This window comes from Lissotriton helveticus, chromosome 10, assembly GCF_964261635.1.
Source record: "Lissotriton helveticus chromosome 10, aLisHel1.1, whole genome shotgun sequence".
NCBI classification, from domain to species: Eukaryota; Metazoa; Chordata; class Amphibia; order Caudata; family Salamandridae; genus Lissotriton; species Lissotriton helveticus.
The window spans coordinates 1,041,870,078-1,041,893,579 of NC_136071.1; the positions used below are offsets into that span (position 1 = coordinate 1,041,870,078).

The 23,502-nt window shown below is 41.9% G+C and overlaps 1 protein-coding gene across 1 annotated transcript in view; it reads left to right on the forward strand.

The window, feature by feature from the left end:
• The window catches only part of MALRD1 (MAM and LDL receptor class A domain containing 1), a 2,679,189-nt gene that overhangs the window by 976,722 nt on the left and 1,678,965 nt on the right, over positions 1-23,502 (forward strand). The window contains exon 21 of the mRNA XM_078663745.1: positions 2,003-2,297. Within this exon, the coding sequence (XP_078519871.1) occupies positions 2,003-2,297 (295 nt within the window). The remainder of the gene's footprint in view (positions 1-2,002; positions 2,298-23,502) is intronic.

The window sequence follows — 23,502 nt, forward strand, 5'->3', positions numbered from 1 at the left end:
CCAATTCAGGAAGGACCTCAAGACCTGGCTCTTTGAGTAATCCCCCACCATGTCCACCCAGCAGCCCCGCTCCCCGAGTGCCTTGAGACCCTCAAAGGTCTCAAGGCAGTAGCCACAATATGCAAGCCCCTGACTTGATTGAATGATTGACCTTAGGATACTCTTCCAGGATGAAGGACTGTTGTGCTGCAGAAAGGACTGCCACTCAAGTGGACTGCTGTTTTGCCAGACTCTTGCTTTGGCGTTCTGAACTGTTGGACTCTTGCCTGAGTGAGAAGGACTGTACCTGCATCTCTTGAACCCAGAGTGACTCCAAGGGCTATTTGGCTGGCTTACTCATCTGAAGCCTCAGGGACATAACAGGCTTGTAACAACTTTGCATCTGCACCTGTACTCTCCCATATGTGAGTCAACCCTGCCAAGTGGTGCCCTCCCAGTGCTGGACTCTTAGAAGTGGGCCTAAGGTAAAACCGACGCATCTTCTCTTCTGAGTTGCTAATCCTTGGGCTAAACAGTCGCATCTCCTTGGCTAAGTGGTGCATCTTCGAGCAGAGTGACCACATCGCTGCTGCTGCATGGATTTGGCCCGGCACAGACGGTCTGCATCACCCTTGCATCTTCGAGCGAATGCATCGCCGACAGTGGGGTGTTTTTCTAACCCAGGTCCTCACATCTCTTATCGACAGCAGCTCAACAATGACGTTGATCTCCGCATCACTGCCTCACAGCTCCTTGGAACCGACGCATCACCAGCTGCGCACCGCATCCTTGACGCCCATACTCCACATCGCAAACCTCGTCAAAAGGATCCTCAACCAAGACACAACAGGACCTCACACTGCATGCCAAATATGAGAACTGATGTATCACTTCGACTGCAAAATGCATTCCTGACTCTGAACTTCGCATCGCAAGCCCTCATTGATGTGATCCTTGACGTTGATAAAAATAGGACCTTGCACTACAGCCTCACCGCAGCTCTGGACCAACACATCACTTCTGCTGCGCAGCTTTGCCATGGATACATGCAACACTCTGCAACCAGGATTGAAGGTACTTTGCTAAGCAGACCTACCTGGGACCACGTAGCAAGCCTGTGCTCCATCGTGGTTGGCTTGAACTTGTGACTTTGTCACGGTCTGGTGCAAACAGATATCCCTTGTTGGAACTTTGTGCTTTTTGGTGCTCTTTTCCCTTACAACTTTAAAATTCACTCTCTCCTGTTTCCCTCATTGTATTTTAGTCTTTTTGCTCCTGCTTTATTTATAAAAGTCGACTCTATTTTTCTGTTTTTTCTAACCTGGTGTGGGATTGTTTTGCATAGTATTTTCACTGTTTTACTGTTTGAAGTGTTGCGCAATTACTTTGCACATTGCCTCTAAAGTTTAGCCTGACTGCTCTGTGCCAAGCTACCAGAGGGTGAGCACAGGTTAATTAAGTTTTTACCTGCCTCTTACCCTGACTAGGATTGTGGTTGCGGCTTAATCAGGTCTCCTACCCCAGTTAACCTGCAACCCTATTTCTAACATTTGCTTATATTATGGAATCTTGGCGAAATAGCTGTTTAAAAATATGTCAGTCCAGTCATGAGGGTCCCTATTCCAAAGCATCTACCATGAGATAAATGCTGCTGAACACGAGATTCTGCTGAGAAATGAGAAAGGATAACCACAGCCAAAAATATTTGACGTGGAAGATGTTATGCAAATGAGTGGAATGAAGACTTTTATGAAGAGCAATTACAAGCAGACTATGTGTCTGTCATTTTATATAAGATGTTGCATTGATTAAAGGTGTGCACAGATTTACTTTATTGTTAGATGAACAAATCCTTGAAATAGATTTGTTAGGCTTGGCCATTTTTCACATTTCTTGATGAGTATTCATAAAAAGTTCATTTTTAAAGAAATGTTAAAATAGGTTCAAAATACTAATCAAAGAAATGTTTTCAGGCATATTCCTGTACAGTCAATAGTTAACACAGTATAATATTTCGTTGCAGATCGTTTTTTATTACCACATGTCTGGACAGAGCATTGGCTCTTTAACTGTTTACAGAGTGACTGTAACAAACCACAAGAGTATCATTTTCAGACGTGTTGGCGACCAAGGAAATTTTTGGCACAGGCAAGAGGTTTTTCTCAATGACGCGGAAGAGGACTTCCAGGTTTGTTTTGAAGGCGAAGTTGGAAGCTCTCAGAAAGGAGACATAGCACTTGACGATATTGTTTTTACGAAGGAATGTTTGCAGTCCACTCATTATATCCCACCAGCAGTCACCGTACAACCTCCAACTGGTAACTATGAAAAACATTTGAAGGATGTTTTATTTATAAATATTTATTTATAAATATTTGTTGCGTTAAAATATAATTTATACATTATTCTTCTGTAATAGTCGGTGCTTAATATATATATATATATATATATATATATATATATTCTTACATGCCATACTTCACGATCAAAGAAGGCGCTGACTCCGTGAATCTGAATCCAAACTTGTATTTCTTAGATCAGTTGCTGCTTAGACGCGTTTCGGCGTTACCGCCTTGTTCACTACAATATATATATAACCTACTGGCGGTCGCCAGTTTCCATTAGTTAGGACCTAGTTTCCATAGGAAATCCATAACATTCTATTTGGAATAACTTTGGCGCTGGTCGACGAATCTTCGCGAAATTCTCCAAGAAGATGGCCTGGTTCGCTCCTTCCCTGAAAGGTTGGGGTTGATCCGTCAAGCAGGGGCCGAGAAAAAAGGGGGGTCCCAAAACATGTTTTCCCCATGCAATTTTCCATAGGACCTTTAGCCAGGGCTACAGCCTGAATGGCTGAACGGAATTACACCAATTTGGGAAAAAGGTAGAGTTCGGTTCGAAGATCACCCTTTTTGTTAAATGGTGTACTCTGTAGTTCCTGAGAAATTCAAAAGTAAAATCATAGATATATCTTGAGGCGCTTACCGTAAGCTTACAGTACGCCTACCTTCCCAAGCACGAGCTGAATGCTACTTGGCTGTCAACACTCCAAACCAGGAAGTGTTGGCAGCCATCTTGTGCCTCGGTAGAACCGAGGCACAAGAAAGCAGAAAAACAAACATGCAGAACGCCAAAAGGGGCCAGGGTAGAAACACTGCGGGGTACGCGTAGGTACGCGTACCCCGTGAAAAAAACCAACCTGGTCTGCTTTTTTTTTAAATTAGCCCCCGGGGGGACCAAATCCCGGGGGCATATTGAAAAACATGTGGGGTGGCAATCCCCCCCACACTGCCCCGGGGACCGCCACCCCCCGGGGCAAAGTAAGTGCAAAGCATGGGTCATTACAATTCATTTGATTCCGCAGTCAGTATACATATAGACCCCGTGGCAACTGGGTGCAATGCAAAGGCCGAGACTGAATTTGCACAGAGCTCAGTCAGGGCCAGGTGAAGGGCTGAGGGGCGTCTAGAGATGGCTCTATGAGGACCGAGGTGCAATGGGAGAGCGGAGTCGGAATCATGCTCGAGGCACACTCATGCTGTGCTCCTCACGCACGGCTGATTCCTCAAGCACTAAAAAGCTATACAGCGAGCTCACGTTCAGGCCTCAGTCATAACCACCCTCCACCCGCCACCAAAATATAGCGCTCCTTCTAGGCTTATATATTATCAAAGCTGAAAATATGCCCAAGCGTTACATTTCTGATTATCCACATTAACGTGGTTACGCCGGTTTTTATTCTATCTAATCAGACATTGTAGGGAGTCTCGTAAAATTTTCTGGGGGCCAGGAATAACATTCGCATTTATATTTTTCGGGAATCAGTTCCTGAAATGACACCAACTGATGAAAAAACAATAATGTGCCGACCTGCACGAAGCACAACACATGCTCACACACTGATGTTTAGGCGTGGAAATTCACAGATGTCGCACGTGCAAAGAGAGGCATGCAAACCAAATTTTGTACATGTTGTTCATTACATGGCACATGACACATAGCCTGACGTAGTGAAACAACAGTGTGGAAAATCTGCAGATACCCGAAGGAGGCGTTCTGCTTTTGTGCCTTCTGTGGAGGCGCTAAGAAGCACAGAGATGCAAGAGCAAAGAGTGCCCTTGTCTAACAATAGCAGGGTGCGCCTCAGTGCCTCAGACCGCAGACTAGTAATGTGCCCATTCACTTGAGTAATCCGAGTGGTACTGAATTGTATGGCAAGAGGTGCCACGTGATGCTCAGAGATGTGATATTGGCATTCCTGAGATCAATTGCTTGCCACTCTGGCCTGCACATGTTATCGCAGACATGCTTCACCATAGGAATGAGGCAGGAGTACACTTTCTGGCACCTGTGGGCTGGGAATATGGGCTATAGCAAATATATGTTTAAGAATGCTCATTTCAATAAAAATCCACATCATGTTCTGCACAAGTGCGCGAGGGGAGGGTCCCCTATGTCACAGCAGACTCTGACATACTAAATAATACGATGCTCAATAGCATTGCATATAAGATGCAATCTTCACCTTTCGTGGGCATTATCCAAGCTCTCTTTGGAGTAAGACTATCCTCAGGCATTTACAATGTCACCTCAAAAGATGCTGACTGCATTTCCGTCGTTTTGAGAAAAAAATAAAGCTCTGCCTTCCTCTTCTGGATTTCCTCGAGTGCGCCCTGGACAGATCATGTAAGGCGAGCCAGTCTACATTAGTGGACACCTGCTGCCTTTATTGAAATCGTATGCAATCGACCCTTGATACCTTAAAGGAGCACAAGTGGGAAGGCTTCGGTTCCTTCTGGATTACAGGATCCAAATTTTGATCCTATGCCTTCCAAAAATATAGCTTTTATTAACACAGACCGAGTGATGTTAACTCGAATATCGGAACTGCCTACCTAAAATGTATTCAATTCATATTTTATTTTCCTTTTCTGACATTTAGGATGTGCAATTGTAATATTGTCAACTATTGCATCAAAACTCATGATAAAACATCCTACCGAATAAAAATTATAATAAATACAGTGGAAAATGATGCCCCAAATGCACTATTCTGTTGTGTGTTCAGCAGCACTCCACTATTTAAAGCAGCACAAACAGGACCGTTAATCAATTTCCTGGAGCGAAATATACGTGCACTGAAAAAAGCGCAAAAGCAGTGCAAGATGAGTTTGCATCCCCGCGAGGCGACCCCCACAATTTATGCAATGGATGAGGTATAAAGTTGAAAGTCCACAAACATCCCTAGGTTTTCAGACAAAGAAATAACTACTAAACCAGCACGACTAAGCTTTGTATGAATTCATACCTTCAAATGACAGTGGAAACGAGTGACAGGCGAGATCCTTTATGTTATCCCAACACACAAGAGTGTAATTGCTGCAAAATTGTACATTCTATGCAGACTCTCCTTGAACTGTGGTCCTCTCATTGAAATTTGCCCTGGGGGGTATGCATAAAGTAACAGAGGCATATTTCCCCTGTAGCACAATACTTAGCATCGCGCTAATATTACGTTTGTAGAATGAGCACAGCTGATGACTTAATCAGAGTGTGACTCCTAAATGTGAAATGTGCTCCTTTCTCCAATTCACACATTGCACCGCAAATCTTAGTAAATCTGGGACCTCTGGGCAATAAGAATGCTACATTACAATGGAACACTTTAGCATAATTATTTAGATATAATTATATTTTCTTTAATCTCACCAGGATCATAAGAAATACTACTCTAGTTTCTTTAAAAACAACAACATTATTTTCTATGTTCAATTTAGTTTACCAATTAGTGCTGCAACCTATGCTGTAGTCATACAACACTAGTTTATTACCTGTAAAGGAAGAGAAATATTCTGATATAAAAACAAATGTGTTGATTATTCTTTGTAGTCAATTTTACATGGAAACAGAATATAACAGTTAAATATGCATATTAATCTATGGAGCAAAGTCTACTCTGTATTTCAGTATTTCATTAAAAAAAACACATTGACATGCTAGAATTTGAGGCGTGCTAACTATTAATTGTGCATGTGCTACATCTGATATGTTCTGGAAGGATAGAGCATAGGGGCTTGGGAAGGGTGATTTCAGTTTTCAAGATAATTGATCATGATTTAGGGTTACTTTAGAGTTTGCGGATAGGCAAAAAGGTGACAGGTATCCCGTCTACTGTCTCCCACATGCTATAATGCTCTGTAATAAACATGAACGGGGCATCTGTCAGGTGTGTGACACAGTATCCTGTCCGCCAAACTTTAAATACGACCATTAGTTTTGGGGTGAATTCTTGAAGGAAGCACATCAGTAATTTACCTGCTTAACATGTGCTGCTCTCTATTTATGGTGGTTGCCATGTTCTGTTTTCAAGTGTGAATAAATAATGAATGAAACAGAACACATAGGGAGGGGTATATTCATAAACATAAACGTATACATGCATACATCTACAAGTGTAAGATTACTTTTACACTGTTGAGCATATCTAGTTCTTTTGGCTATTCACCATTTATGAGTGTAAAGTAACTTAAAAGTGTAGATGTCCCTTGAAATAGAGAGTGAAGACATAGGGGAGAGGATTTGGCCTAACGGCTAGGGCGGTCGACCTCGAATCTGGGGAACCGGGTTTGAGTCTCCGCAATGATGTTGAACATCCTGTGATTCTGGGCAAATCACATAATCTCCCCCGTGCCTAACAAAAAATAATGTGTCCTCATGTAACGCAACTGGTGCAATGTAAATCGCTCTGATACCCGATAGCGGGTCAAGTTCGTAATATATAACATAAGACGTGTATTTGTAAAGCACACATTCATCCTCAGGCATCTTGGCGCTGAATTACAGATGTTTATTGTTACCCAACTCAATGTAACTCTTTTTCTATATTTTTTTTTGTAAAGTTTCAAAAAACCTTTATTCACTTATCAACATATCACACAGCCTGTAGCCTACAACCCGGAGGCCGGCAGCAAATAATAAGCAGCAAGTCAGCATCATCTGATCACAGCATACACAGCCCAGAAGCCGACATCCCGGGGGTCCGGCGGCAAATAAATATTATGCAATGTAACAATCTCCATGTCGCCTGCAGCTCCGTCGTTCGAAACCCGCCCCGCCCTCCTTGCTCATAAGTGATTAACATCCTATCAATATTTGCTGTGCCTATCCCACTGAGTTTCTGCCCTAATACCGGTTCCTGACACAAGTATACAAGTTCTAACCCCAACTATCCCCCCACCCTCAACTCGCCAGACACTCGCCTCCCCATCCCATCATCATGGAAGCAGCCTAATTTACCGCCCTACCTATCTCATCCCAGGAGATAACCTACACCCACTCTATTCTCGCTCTTCTAAATGATCAAGTCCATACAGCGCAGCTCTCCCTTCTGTTCCACCTCTCCGTATATACGATTGATTAGATCAAGGCTCTCCACCCCCATCTTCCCTGCACACAGAGATTCAATACTTCTAGGCTCCCACCTGTTCACTGCATTCCTGAAGTCCTGTGAAGCACTCCCTCAAGCCCGCCCAGTCTCTTCTTCCATCAGTCTCTGTCCGTTATTGCCTCATCCTGTGCTGTCCCCTCCCGTTCCCCCAGTGTGTAGTAATGCCCAACATTCTCCCCACCCTGTGGTACCTCTTCACTGTCCCCAGTGTGTATATATGTCCGATACAGACTCCAAAAATTCTTGGGTCGGCTCTTAGGTGGAAGCAATTCACTGTAAGTGTCCGATTGCGTGCAGCAATACAGCATATCTCTTGCCCACCTCTTTTTAGTTGGCAACGGACCCCTCATCCAACAAACAGCGACTACCCGTCTAGCTATTAAGAAGCCTATATCTGTCAGATGCCTCAGTGCAACTGGAAGAGGCTTAGAGTAACCCAGCAGTGCCAGTGCAGGATTAGCCGGCAGCTCTATCTCTAAGATCACACTCATTTCCAAAAACACTTCTTTCCAAAAGTTATTAACACCAGGGCAGCTCCATGCCACATGCATGAAATCTGCCTCCTGCGCATGGCAACGTTCACATTCAGCAGATTGTCGGAGCCCATATCTATGTAGTCTCCCTGGCGTGTAATAGACACTTTGTAAGTATTTGAAATGGATCAGTCTATGCCTTCCATTAAGAGATATCTTCCTAGTATTGGAGCAACAGTATTTCCACATTGTGTCATCTATCTGCATTTGTAAGTCACTCTGCCACACTATTCTAGCCTTGGAGTGTTGTTGTTCCTGTTGTTGAACTCCTATCTTAATTAGGTTTGTTACTAGCTTGTTAGGGGCCGCCGTTTTAATCGCATAGGTGAGTTCCGGGATCTCCGGCGGTTCTGTTAGATCTGCGCCCAATAGCTCTAATAGCGCGCTGCGCACCCTGTGAAACTGAAAGCGTAATAGTAGCGTAGCATCAACATCCAGGGTGAGGATCTGCTCCCAGGTTTTTACCACCCCGTCTATAAATAGGTCCCCCATCTTTGCGATGCCTAGTTTATTCAATGCACACGTGACTCCTTTCTCTTTCAGAGGGGCAAGCCATCCCGCCCACTCTATTGGCATAAGTGGGGAGTAGAGAAGCACACAGTTCTTTTTCTGTAGGAGCGCGTGCCACGCGTGATTGGTGGTCCTAATCGAGTCCAGTTTACCAACACTGCGATCAGCTGGGTAAAACACAGTGGCCGGTAAGGGGGTCGGATCGGCAAACAAGCGCTCGAGGATCACGTGGGGTATATCAGCTCTCCCGTGTATCCACGTATGTAGGTGCGCTGCCTGGGCGACTCTGTAATATCTTTCCATGTCCGGTGCACCCAGCCCCCCCATCTCGTAAGGAAGTATTAAAACTTTCCACTGGACTCTGGGCTGTTTACCGCCCCAGCCTAATTTAACAAGTACCTGCGTCAGGCTTTTGAAAAAGGCCTTGGATAGGACCACTGGGATATTATTAAACAGAAATAGGAACCTAGGTAGTACCACCATCTTCATGATGGCAATCCTACCCATTAAGGACAAAGGTAGCTTGCACCATGCCTCCACATCCTCGACCAACTTCATAAATGCAACTCCGTAATTTTCTCGTACTAAGACATCCGGGTCCGTATGGACAACTAAGTATAACATTATTTCTCCTGTAGTACAATACTTAGCATCGCGCTAATATTACGTTTGTAGAATGAGCACAGCTGATGACTTAATCAGAGTGTGACTCCTAAATGTGAACCGTGCTCCTTTCTCCCATTCACACATTGCACCGCAAATCTTAGTAGATCTGGGACCTCCAGTTGTTCTATCCCATGGGTGCCGGAGCAATAAGAATGCTACATTACAATGGAACAGTTTAGCATAATTATTTAGATATCATTATATTTTCTTTAATCTCACCAGGATCATAAGAAATACTACTCTAGTTTCTTTAAAAACAACAACATTATTTTCTTTGTTCAATTTAGTTTACCAATTAGTGCTGCAACCCATGCTGTAGGCATACAACACTAGTTGATTACCTGTAAAGGAAGATAAATATTCTGATATAAAAACAAATGTGCTGATTATTCTTTGTAGTCAATTTTACATGGAAACAGAATATAACAGTTAAATATGCATATTAATCTATGGAGCAAAGTCTACACTCTATTTCAGTATTTCATTTAAAAAAACACATTGACATGCTAGAATTTGAGGCGTGCTGACTATTAATTGGGTAGACGGGACAGGTATCCCGTCTACTGTCTCCCACATGCTATAATGCTCTGTAATAGACATGAACGGGGCATCTGTCAGGTTTGTGACACAGTATCCTGTCCGCCAAACTTTAAATACGACCATTAGTTTTGGGGGGAATTTTTAAAGGAAGCACATCAGTAATTTACCTGCTTAAAATGTGCTGCTCTCTCTTTATGGTGGTTGCCATGTTCTGTCTTCAAGTGTGAATAAATAATGAATTTATGAATGAAACAGAACATATAGGGAGGGGTCTATTCATAAACATAAACGTATACATGCATACATCTACAAGTGTAAGATTACTTTTACACTGTTGAGCATATCTAGTTCTTTCGGCTATTCACCATTTATGAGTGTAAAGTAACTTAAAAGTGTAGATGTCCACTGAAATAGAGAGTGAAGACATAGGGGAGAGGATTTGGCCTAACGGCTAGGGCGGTTGACCTCGAATCTGGGGAACCGGGTTTGAGTCTCCGCAATGATGTTGAACATCCTGTGATTCTGGGCAAATCACTTAATCTCCCCCGTGCCTAACAAAAAATAATGTGTCCTCATGTAACGCAACTGGTGCTGTGTAAATCGCTCTGATACCCGATAGCGGGTCAAGTTCGTAATATATAACATAACACGTGTATTCGTAAAGCGCACATTCATCCTCAGGCATCTTAGCGCTGAATTACAGATGTTTATTGTTACCCAACTCAATGGAACTCATTTTATTGACCTCAGATGGATGAAAGGCTTAGTGGACCTGCCAGGATTTGAACCTCTTACCATGAGGTTGAACACAGGCCCCTGCAATGGACACATTAGTTCACTGACCCACCAGACCCGGCTCCATAAAAAAATAAAATGTTATATATATATATATATCACACATGACATCACTGATGACATCTCAAATGACATCACTGATGACATCACTAATGACATCATCCAGTGGATGTGTGTCTTTCTGAAAAGTAAATATTTTTTATATATGTATATCTAAATGTCGATGGAAGAATAAATGGGCAAGAAAGTGTCTAAATGGATGACTTTTTTTGTAAAATTGATTGTATAACTGACTGATTAATTGTATCTTAGTGAATACATGGGTTAGTGAGTAATGTTTAAATATGTAAATATCTGTATCAGTCTCACACATTTTTTGAATAAGTGGCTGCATGAGTTGGTGAGTAACTACATGAGTGTCTATATAGGTTAGTTGGTTTTTTGAGTATCAGTATGAGTCTCTGAGTGTTTATATGGTTTGGTGGGGGATATTACTTAGCACATAGATGCATTAATGAGTGACTCACTGTTTATATGTGTTTTGAAGACAGCATGTGTGCAGGACTGTATGGGTGGATGAGTGTGTGTATAGGTGTGTTAGTGAGTGAATGACTGTCTCAATACTATCTTTATGACTAAGTACATATGTGTTAAACTACTATATGTGAGTATTGGTGTATATAAGTGAGTATAAATGAGAGTTTGAGATTTGAAGAGTTCCTGTATAACTAAGTATGTGTTTCTATAAGTGATCGTTTAAGAGAGTCAGTATGTGTATGTTTGTGTGTATAGCTGTATATGCAAGTAAATGGATGTTTGATAGTTTATTTACATGTGTGAGTATGTGTGTAAGTAACTCTATGGATGAGTATCGGTGTGTAACAGGATGTATAGGTGTATGAGTACATATGATGATTGAGTACATGTATGAGTGACTATATAGAACTGTTGGTGAATGAGTGGATGTGGAAGTAGATGTTGGAATGGGTTGTTGTAACTGGTATTGGTATCTCCATTTTCTTGAACATTTTTGTTTCTATTTTTGAATGTGTGCATCAAAGGTTATATTAGAGTGAGAGGAGGTCTGCCACTCTTTCACAAGGATGATGTCATCATTGATGTCATTTGAGATGTCATCAGTGATGTCATGAGTGATGTCACTGACCATGTCATGAGTGATGTAATATGTGACGTCATCAGCAGTGCATTGCGGGCGCGCGAGTTATAGTTAGCTGAACTAACTATAACGGGGGAATTTCAAAGGTTTTGTATGAGTAAAATGACCAGCTAACTATAACTGGTGTGAAACCTATGGTTTTTTCTGTGAATTTCAAAGGTTTTTAAAATGCTAATTCCTAACTATAACGTGTGTGAAACCTATGGTTTTTTCAGTGAATTTGCAAGGTTTTTTAAATGCTAATTCCTAACTATAACGTGGCCGAAACCTATGGTTTTTTCAGTGAATTTCAAAGGTTTTTTAAATGGTAATTCCTAACTATAACGTGGCTGAAACCTATGTTTTTTTCAGTGAATTTCAATGGTTTTGTAAATGATAATTTTTAAATGTTTTAATTGTTATATTTTTCATACTGATTTACTACATTATTTAAAATTATTTATTTTTAGATATTTTATTTTTTAATTTACATTACATATTTTTAATATAAATTTTAAAAAAAAAGTTTTCACACCTCTCTGCAACGCAGCCCCCTGGCGCGTTTGCAGAGGGGGAACTAATTCCCCTTGCATACTGGGGGTCCCTGGGGGCCAACTAGCCCACCTGGAACCTCCAGTATGCGCCAGGGGGCTGCATTGCAGAGAGGTGTAATGAGGACACACCCTTTTTTACACCTCTCTGCAACGCAGCCCTCGGTGTGTTTGCAAAGGGGGAACTAATTCCCCTTGGACACTAGGGGTCCCTTGGGGCCAACTAGCCCACCTGGAACCTCCAGTGTGCGCCAGGGGGCTGCATTGCAGAGAGGTGTAATGAGGCTATGCCCCTTTTTACACCTCTCTGCAACGCAGCCCCCTGGCGTGTTTGCAGAGGGGGAACTAATTCCCCTTGCATACTGGGGTTCCCTGGGGGCCAACTAGCCCACCAGGAGCCTCCAGTATGTGCCAGGGGGCTGCGTTGCTTTGCCCCGGGGGCGGCGGTCCCTGGGGCAGTGTGGTGGGGATTGGGGACCCCCCAGACTTTTTTATCACTATGCCCCCGCGATTTAGTCCCCCCGGGGGTAATTTGAAAAAAACCAGACCGGGTTTAAAAAAAAATAAATCAACACTCCAAAACAGAAATTGTTGGCAGCCATCTTGTGCCTCGGTAGACTGAGGCACAGGAAAGCAGAAAAACAAACGTGTATAACTCAAAAAGGGGGCAGGGTAGAAGCACCCTGACCCTCTAGGCCTGCTCAGGAGGTCCCACAAGGAACCTCAAGGCCCCCCCAATTTTTTTTTCCCGAAAAAACGCAGGGTGCTCGCATGGTGCGCGCTTATAGATGTATACATTTTTTCACATTTGATTTTCTAAACAACTACTGGAGGGATTTACACCATTTAAACAAAAGGGCAATTTGCGAAGCAGACTCTAACATTTTGCCAAATTTCTTGTAATTCCGTTCAGCCGTTCGGGCTGTAGCCGCGTCTAATCGTCCTATGGAAAATAACATGGGGAAAATACGTTTTGGGACCCCCCTTTTTTCTCAGCCCCCACTTCACAAATTCCCCCAAAACTTGCAGGGAATGAGCGGAGTGGAGCGGGCCATCTTCTTTGAGAAATTCACAGAGATTCATCAACCGGCGCCAAAGGTATTCCCAATAGAATGTTGCGAATTTCCTATGGAAACTAGGTCCTAACTATAACTACCTACTGGCGACCGCCAGTAGGTAATATATATATATATATGTATGTATATATATATTTTTTTTCAAATGCCAGGACCCAGCTTTTTATTATAGGCCTGCTGCCAAATGTTTGGGTTTATGAATACCAAGCCGAAGCGATCTTGATTTCTACTTCATGCCCCTTACTTTCACCAACCATACTTCCTATATCATTATCCAAATCTTCCGTGCTCGTTTTGATCCATTCCTTCTCCCTTTGCCAGTTTCTTCCCATATTATCTTTATTTTCCATTTCTACTAATGTATGTGACAGGCTTCTCATGATACTACATTCATGTTACCTACGAATCAGGCCTAATTGTATGACAACGATGAAGCACTAACTCTTAAGAAAGTGTATAAGCGAGGGCTAGGACCTAGAAAACTAATATTGTAGAATTGTAATAATGACTAATGAAAAGTGCTAGATCACTATATTTTAACAGTGGGTTGGCATTAGCATCGCTAGCAAAAATAACAGAAATGAATAATGGGGGTAATCTTCCACTTTTCTGTCTAGCAAGCTATGTGTAAGTGATTAACATTAAAGGCCATTCAGCCATGCATGGAAGAGATTTATAAGAAAGCAAGGTGGAATACATAGGCTTGTTTTCCAGACAAGGCTGTCATTGAGGCAGTATTTGTCCTGCACTGTGTGGATAAAACTAATTCTCAGTAGTTTCCTTTTCATAGAGAATCATTGTCAAATAGTGTATTGATGGACCTGAGGAGTTGCCACTGAGAGTGATTGTTTGAGAAGCGAATCCAAAGTGCCATATTCCAACAGCTCGTTCAACAACTTTTTGAGATATGGGGGATATGTATGTGGATTGGCATCAAATTACCAAGGAGATTACTACCATTCGGTCAACATAATAGCTATGAGGGTGACAACATACATCGAGAAGCATTGGGAAGGGATTCGACTAATCTATTGAAATGCTAATTAATTGCACGTAATAGGGATGTGTAAAATAATAAAAATAAAATAACTTACCTGAACGCCACCACCGCCCGCTGCATTGTGCTCTTCCAGTCTTCTGTTGGGCACAGACTCCCAGACTGAACTGCTGCCAATGCTGACGCTGCTTAAAAGCATCATCAGGTTTGACCTGAGTGCTGCCAAGTTGTGCACCCAGGCAGACTGTGAGCTTTAGACGGCTGGACTGTAACAGTGCCCACCACTCCCCCACTGGCAGTCTCATCCTCCTGGGCCTGCTCCCAAGACTCATCAGAGTCCTGGGGGGCGGGCCCACGGGTATTAAAATAAAACAATGATAAAATGGGTTTAAAACCTGTTTTCTTAATTGTTTTATTTGAGGGTGGTGGCAGGGGGTCGCTCTTCTCTGCCCTAATGGAGGGGCCGCCGCTGCAAATCGATTCTGGAAGCATACATAATTGCTACCCAGCATACTTAGATTTAATTTTTTTTTCAACAAACGTTATTGATATTTCAATCCAGATTCTCAGATATTCAACAGATAAAATGTGTTGAAATAAAATGCAAGAACAGTAACATCCACATCCCCAATATCAATGAGTAATATCCTTATGCAGATAGGGAGGTCAAATGTTTTTGCTAGGACTTGATCAAAAATTCCATGCAGGGCTCGACATAGGATTGGGAGCTGGTGATAAAAGTTTTTATTTTTTTTCAATTCAGGGAAAGAGGAATACAGCACCTCCTGCATGTGGCACCATCTAGTATTATTAACATGTCTCCTGGCTTGTGATTAAACAGAGCAGGCTTGCTTCAAAATATATAAATACATTATAGCGTGAGTGCAGGGTCCTGCAAAAATGTCTCCCTGCCTTTGCGAGTCGTGCTTGTAGATGTTGATTCACCAAGGTAACATACATGCAGGAGAAGGGCTATATGAGAAGCTCAACTAATGTACAACCTTAACCATCACGGTTGCGTTGGTTAGACCCTTGAGTTATTGGGGCTGATTTGGAAGGATTTCAACCACACTTGACACTTTTGAGATACTCCAGGTCGGGTGATTGACATAACTACAAGCCGCCGGAGTTGGGTAGGCTCGGGACCTACCAACAGAATTGTGCCACAATCCAGACTGCATATGTATGCAGGAAAATATTTTGTTGCCCAAAGTCCTGAAGAGGCCTGAATTTATCATAGGCTGAAACGCGTCGACTGTTTTTCATACAGGCACCACCATAAAATATTGAATCGAATGAAAGAGACTGGATGAGAGCCTGAAGTAAAAAGGAAGCACAAAGGCATTTTATCTTCCAAGGCTCCATTAGAATTGGATGTGGTGACTACGACAAAGGAATAAGGTCTTATAATTGAGTGCCATAAATTTCCTTGTTTGAATAATTGGGCATTGTTTGAACCACCAAAATGGTTCAGGAGAAAGTTTTGTTGTTCCTTTGTGTTTGTTTTTATGTATGTAGATATTGTAAATAGTGTACAAATATACATGTTAAATGTGGTTCTATGTGTATATATATATATGTATGAAAGAAAGTTAAAAAGATACAGAAAAAGTGAAAATTAATTTTCCTTATGCAAACCACTTTTTTGTTTGTTGAATTTATTGAACTGTCTAGATGGTGACTAGATGAATGAAGATAAAAGTATATTTTGAGATTAATTCAAGGAGTATTTAGAAAAACAGAGGACAGATAATCTTTGGTATCGGTCCTATATTAGATTTTTCAGAGAACATTACCATAGGCATCATTGTTGTTAAGTTTATTTGAATTTCCCAGATGCCTACGTGGTTTAATGGGTTCCCCCTCTGATAATTGGTGGTATGTTAAGGCTATGGCGGTGAACTTTGAAAAGATTACGCTTCCGCTGCCGCAGCTGAACATAGGCAACAGCTAGCTACACGTTGGTAAGCGAACCTGTTTAGAAGAGGCTAAGAACATCAGTTCTTCCGCTACACTTCGAAGTCGAGTCGATTAGACAGCCACAGAGAAAATCAAATGGCATTATATCGAAGTAGGGCACTCTGCTCTTTTTCTTATGCGGCGCAAGTCTAACACATTTCTTAAAAATATATAAATGTCAGATGCACAGTAGTTAGCAATAGAAGCTAGAAAACAATTCTAACGTGAGCATGGCCATTTTCTAACCTGAATTTGTTGTAAAAAACGCAGCACTCACTGAAGCTTGACGTTGCCTCCATTCCATTCTAAGTACGCAATTACCAAATGGCCACAGAGTGGAAGGTGGTTTAAGAGGAAACGAGGGACTAGAAACGTCAGGCACAACTAATATAAAAACCTTCTAAATAGAAGACGTTTTTTAGGGATTTATATATTTGACAAAATCAACACCTCATTTTATGACAACCCTCCCCTTAGTGCTGCGTTTTAATGTAAATACTTACATTCCCTTTATTGTGACAACTGTTCATATATTGTTACAGCGTCAGTCTTGAGTTATTTGGAAGCCAGACCTTCAAAGATTCGGCAGTAGGTTCTGATAGGCTGGAAACGATATTGCGCTTTTAATGTCGATTGAAGTACGCACTTCGGGCATGCGCAGTGTGTTTTCAGTGCAGAGCTGATCTGCTTCAGTGTTGAAATATCAGCTCGTGGTGTGGATGGTAGTTGCCGCAGCTTAAAGGCAGAAGACAGCACTGCGAATGTTGAAAATGCATTTTATTCCAGCACTTTTTTGTTTCACCAGCCATTTATAGAGCTGCCAACACGAACAAAACTCTGAAAACAAACCATGTGGATAAGCACTGTGCACATACCAGAAGGGTTTCCGCAAGAAAAACGCTAATGAAATTACATTTTTGCCAATACTTTTTAGGCTTGCAGGCTTTTTTAAGTAATGTGTAAACTAACGCTGAACGTTCGCTTATAATTTTAAAAAGCTCTGTGTAGAGGTCGCAGTGCATTAAAATACAAGCATTGGCATATCCAATAGGTCTCGCCTTTGGGACCTTACAAGTGTTTAGCCATGCAACAGTTATTGTTGTTGCAGTAAGGATATTGTGCTGGATAACTTAATACTTATAAGGTCCCAAAGGCGAGACCTATTGGTTATGCCAATGCTTGTTTATTCAGGTTTCAAGACCCCCTGGAACCTCCGCTCTGCCTATACCGTACATTTGTATTTTTGGATTTACTGCCATAGTGTGAGAATGCATTTCAGCAAAATGAATATAAAAGTAGTGTTGCCAGCACAAACCTCCCCAACCCCCAGTCCAGTCCCCACACTCAAACACTACCCTGCACGACCCCCCAGCACTACACTAAATCCTAAAACACTACCCTACACTACACAAACACCACAGCACTACCCTAAACCCTAAAACACTACCCCAGGACGCCCCTCCACCATCCCCCAGTCTGGTCCCTACACTCAATCACTACCCTGCACTATCCTCCAGCACCTCCCTAAGCCCTATAACACTACCCTACACTACACAAATCCGACATTAGTATAATAAATAAGGCATAAAAATTGTATAATAAATAAGGCACTGATCTGACATTCAGCATGCAGCTTGAATAGAATGTTAATAGTAGTCTGGGTAAAGTCTAGTAGTATTCAAATTGTTTGTATTCACTAAATGTTCTGCATTGTAAATGAAGACTATGCGATTACAAATACGTGTGTGCTTAGTATTCTGTTAGTATTCAAGAAGTACCACTCACATATCAGTAGTCTTCATGCACTAGCCTTCCCAAAAAGAACACTATTGAATACTGAAATTGGCATAAAGTCGTCTTCAAATGCTATAAAAAGACAGGTTAACCCCTAAATGTAGTATTCAACTTCGGTAAGGTTGTTGTGATTTTAAGACATTTTAAAGAGATGATTGGGTTTTATTGTTATTATGTGTCATGTGTTGTGAAATCAAGCTTTTTTACTAAGGGTGGGCAGTAAACTCTGCTCTGCCAGCAGTTTTCATCGAGTTTTTGTCAGTCCACACTCCGCTTGGAGGGCAGAGTTGGGCAAAAACTCTGCCCACAACGCATAGCTGAGTTTACCCCCACCCGCCCTGATATTCCTTTTTACTCTACCAGCGCAGATAAAATGAGATTATGGTGGCCACGGTGCTCTGCAGACTGTAGTTCATTCCAGGAGGCCAAGGGCGAATGGAGCAAGCACACGAGAGCGACCCAGTGAGCACAACCTGCAGCGAGAGAGCAGGAGACTTACCCCAAATGCAGCGTGGGGAGCGCCGTGTAAGAGAAAGGCACTTAGTGCACAAGCTTCACACGAGGGAGCATGGAATGAACACAAGATAGACCCAGCAAGCCCAACTTGCAGCGTGTCCTCGTAAGAAAGTACTTGTTTTTTCTTTCAGTTGCTGCGAGCTATGATAGGAGCGAACGATGAGTCAGAGTAGTAAGTGGGCTCAATTGGAATGTGCAGGAATTCATCGCGGTGCAACCCCGCGAGCACTGCCCACCCCAACATTTTAATTAATGTGTCTGTAACTTTTATGGTTGTAATTAACCGAATAAAGTATATTTTACTGACTGAATTCGTTTTTTTGTCACCTCTCACCAGGTTTGATTTCTGCTTTCTCTGTGATTGTTAGTATGCTGCTTTCACTGGTCCATTTAAGTTTATTCACATTAGCTGAAAAACAAATCTAAAAACGCTGGCCACTTTTATTCTTTTCTCTGCAGGGGATGTTTTTTCTTTTCTTTTTTTCTCAGCTGACATTTCTGCTGTATTTGTCTTTTTTTTTTAAATCTAGAAAGTAGAGTTCATGGTCGGATTCAGGGAGGTTGTCTTGAGGATGTATACTCACCACACTTATGATGTTGGAGTAACTTACCTCCTCCACAGTTGTGTCTTCTGTTGCCTTACAGTTTTTGGGTATGAAAGGTTTTATCATTTTAATCATCTTCATTCTCTCCATGTTTTGAAGTAAGAATCTGAACCTTCTGACCATGACAATTGCCGCTGCTGCACTGAATACTCCCTCCAAAGAGGAATCTGCTACGAGAATATTGCCAGCCTTCTAATATCTGGTCACTGTTCCTTCTTTCCATGCTAATTGTTTCTTGATCCAGGTAGTCCTCTGTTGGGTCATCCATTTTTAGTTCTGCTATTCTCTTGAAATTGCAATCATTCATCTTCTAGATCGCACACATGCCCAGCAATCCAATTCTTGTAAATGCAAACATCCACTGCACAGAAAAGATAAAAGTTGCCAGCGTTTTTTTGTCCATTGGATCCAGTATTGTGGCTCAAATGTATTATTTATGATTATATAACTTCTATGTTCAGCCTTTGATTTGTGTTCAAATAAAATATTAAACTGTGGACCAAAGAAGCTTCTTCTTTGAAATTGCTAAATGTTTGTTCCAACTTTTGCAAATGTTTCTAGAGCTGGTGCAACAACCAGATTGCTTGGCTCATAGTATGTTCCTCCTTTCTGAGTTCCTGTTCCATATTTTCAAAAGGCAGTATCATTTGAATCAGGCACTCCACTAGCTCCCATTTGTCCACCTCCATTGTCATGGGATTGGTAGTTGCATCCCCTCTTCTTTATAGTACGCAAACATTGATAGGTCTGCCCTGCTCCAACAGGTGTTGCAAAATGTAGTAGGTACAGTTCCAACATGCAAGGATGGTGGCAGAAGTGTGATGGAGTGGAGAAGTGTGGCTCACTGGTTAGAGTGGAGAAGTGTGGCTCACTGGTTAGAGTGGAGAAGTGTGGCTCACTGGTTAGAGGAGGCAGACCTGGAAGCAGAGGTCAGCCCGGGACCAGGGTTCAATTCCCGGCTTGGCTGGGTCTTGAGTCCTAAAATGTCCATGGACTCGACAATTCTCGCTCCGGTGCCTACTCGATTCAAGGGTTCACACTCTGCGACTCTGGGCAATAGCTTGCTTAATCTCCACAACGGCCCCTCGTGGCGGGATGCCTGGCTTTCACCTTGCGGATACCCTGCCGGGGTTATCTCACAGGGGAATACCAGGACAGGTTCCCTAAGCAAGCGCTTAGAAACCGCTCGGTGATTTGCGCTATATAAATTCCTGTACATTTACATTTACATTTACTTCCTCTATGAACGTTTTTTCAGGAACACTAATAACATGCTGAATGACCCTTAACAGCTACCAGGGTTTTAATGAATTACTAAAATTAGTGCAAATTCTGCTACAGGTGACCAGTATGTTGTTGATTACTACTTCGTTTTTGAGGAAGTCCTGCACAATTAAATTAATGCAAGACACTAAACTTGGGACTCTAATTTAATCCTGTGACAGCCACAGCTTTCACAATATTACTACGACTGTTATCATATTAACTGTTGTTGTTTACACTAGTTCTTTCTTTTTCAATTCAATTCAATTTTTATTATGGTTTAAAATTCCGAAGAATTCCACATAAAATAGATAATTAAAACACAATTCCATACACCCAAAAATTCAATTAAAATTACAAATTCTCATTTTCATTTAAAAATACATGAGCATTGGGTAATAAAGATACCGTATATGAATTATTACCAATTTATGCAGATTGTTTAGGCTAATTCTGTTCCAAAAGCATTCATTAAAAGAGAACAATTTTTCTATTCACTAAACTATACTCTGCGGTGGTCAACTTAATTACAATGCAGATGGTCTTTCAACATATACATGCTTATTTCAGATACAGCACACTATAGTTTATCAGAGAAACCTAATTAAGGGGTCGATTATGATTGCGGTGATTCCGCATCCTCCGGGCCGGTGAAAGCCACCGCCGGCCCGGAGGATGCGGAATCACCACTGCGGACCTTCAAAACACCCACCGCCAGATTATTATGGCGGTGGGATCAGTGGCAGACTGCAGGTCCGTCCTCCGCTGATCCGCGGTGTGTTAGGCGCAATTTGGTGGCGGTGTCTGCAAGACAACGCCAGCCAAATTACGATGGGTTTGTAAACATGCTTTTCCGCTGCAGATTTACCGCCGTGGAAAAGCATGTGGACAATAGATTCTGGGGGGCCCTTGCGGGCCCCCAGGGTGTCGAAGGTGGGGGGTGCACATGAGGGGTACCTATGGTACCACCCTGCATTTGCATGTACAAAGCGGCAGGCACTGCGCGGTGCCTGCCACTTTGTGCATGCAAATGCAAAGCATGCATATTTAACCTTGCGGCGGGTGCTGCTTAAAGCAGCACCCGCCGCAATGTTAAATATACAGGATGTGACCGCCAGGGTGGCGGTCACATCCTAATTCCAATGGAGGGACCGCCGCTGCCCCTGCGGATGGTCCCTCCACCTCGGGGGTGGCGGGCAGACGCAGGTCCGTCCGCCATCCTAATAGGCCTCATAGTAAGGTACACAGAAAAATGTATATAAAGTTATAATCCAAAAATAAATATCAAGCAACGCACGACATTTGAAAAGATGTACATGTTTGGATGTAAACATAAGAGCCTAAATTTAGGGGCTGAAATCAGAAAAGAGTGCAAGTGCTCTGTGCATCTTCTTTTGGAAAAGCTATCCCAATTAATACTAGCAGCAAACAGTTTTTATAAAGTGCGCAATAAAGTGCTAATGCTCTAAGCATCCTCTATGGAACACTCTATACCAACAATCAACTAGCAGCAAAAAATATCTTATAAAGTACACGTTAGAACTTGAGCTAGACAACTAACGTGTCGAAAAAAAGTGCAAGTGCCCTGTGCAACTTTTTGGGAAAATATTTCCCAACGACCCCTAGCAGCGGGGTATTTGATAAAATACGCAATAAAGTGCAAGTGCTCTGTGCATTCACATTGAATGGTCCTTACCAACAATAACTAGCGCCATACGGTTTCTTAAAAGATGCACATACGCAGAATACAAGTGCTATAGACATTCAAATCATAAGAACTTTTTACAATCTTAAAAAATATTTAAAAATTCTTTAAAAAAATGAAAATTTTTAAAACACATCAGTTCGGATGGAGGGGACAGGAGGCAATTGCGGGCCTGTTCTGCTGTGGAAATGTTATACTTTAAAAAAACAATCCTTAAATGTCTGCGTCGTATTGAGTGGAGTGCAGGGCACACAAACAAAACATGATTCAGATTTTGTATACCAAAACTACATAGCTGACAATACCTTTCATTTTTAGGAATACCCTCCCAGGAACCTGTTACAATTCTTAGGGGTAATAAATTCAATCTTAATAACAGGATCACCCTACGTACTCCATGTTTCAGGTTCCATAAGACATACGGTTGGGGATTTTTAATAATGGTACTCCCAACAATACAATCCATACTTCTGTTCATTGAGCACAATTTAGAATCTCTTTCACAAGAAACCACATATATTGTTTTCTTAATTATCTTCGTTAAGGCTGTTTTACATAGAACCGTTGCCCCGTCCATATCTAAACCAAACATTCTTACTGCTTTTAAATCATTTCTAAAAATAGCACTTTTTCCCAACATATTTACAAATATTTCCCTTTGCAATGCTGCCCTTAGTAAATTGTCAGACCCATTTATCAGAGCATTACACCACCTTAAGCACGCAGCCATTGATAATACATATGTGGAAAGGAGACCAAATTCGAGTCTTAGCGCTGCACGATTTAGGTTACATATTTGACGCCAGATCTTTCCTTCCACTTTCTTAAATTTGGCCCACTCTTGCGCATCTATTGTTTCGCTAGCGTAGTTCAGAGTAGTGGGATCTTTATTTTATAGACTGAAATATTATGTGAGAAATGTCTTTTCCCACATTGCGTGTACAGGCGATTAATTGCAGAGGCTTGTGAAATCGCTTTACCTCTGCAATGATCCATGTGTCTATTGGCTGAACACCTGTTAGTAAATATTTTTCCTAAATATGGATAAAAGGTTACTACTTCCAGTTTTTCCTTTCCCAGAAACCAATTCAAATGTTTTCTGACCTTACAGCCTTGATAACTAAAAATCATAACTTTACTTTTCGAAATATTTATTTTTAAAAAATACTCTTCTGTGTACCTAACTAGCTCGGTCAGTCGTCTTTGCAATCCAATTGGTGTTAAATCCATTATTATTGCATCATCTGCATATAACAGACAACTCAGTTTTAGGTTACCTAATTGAGGAGGGTCCCCTTTACTCTGTCCTACACTACTCGGCAGATCATTGATGTAAATGGAAAAGAGTAAAGGGGCCAGGAGGCAACCCTGCTTCAGCCCGTTATGTGTTCTTATTTTCTTTGAGAAGGG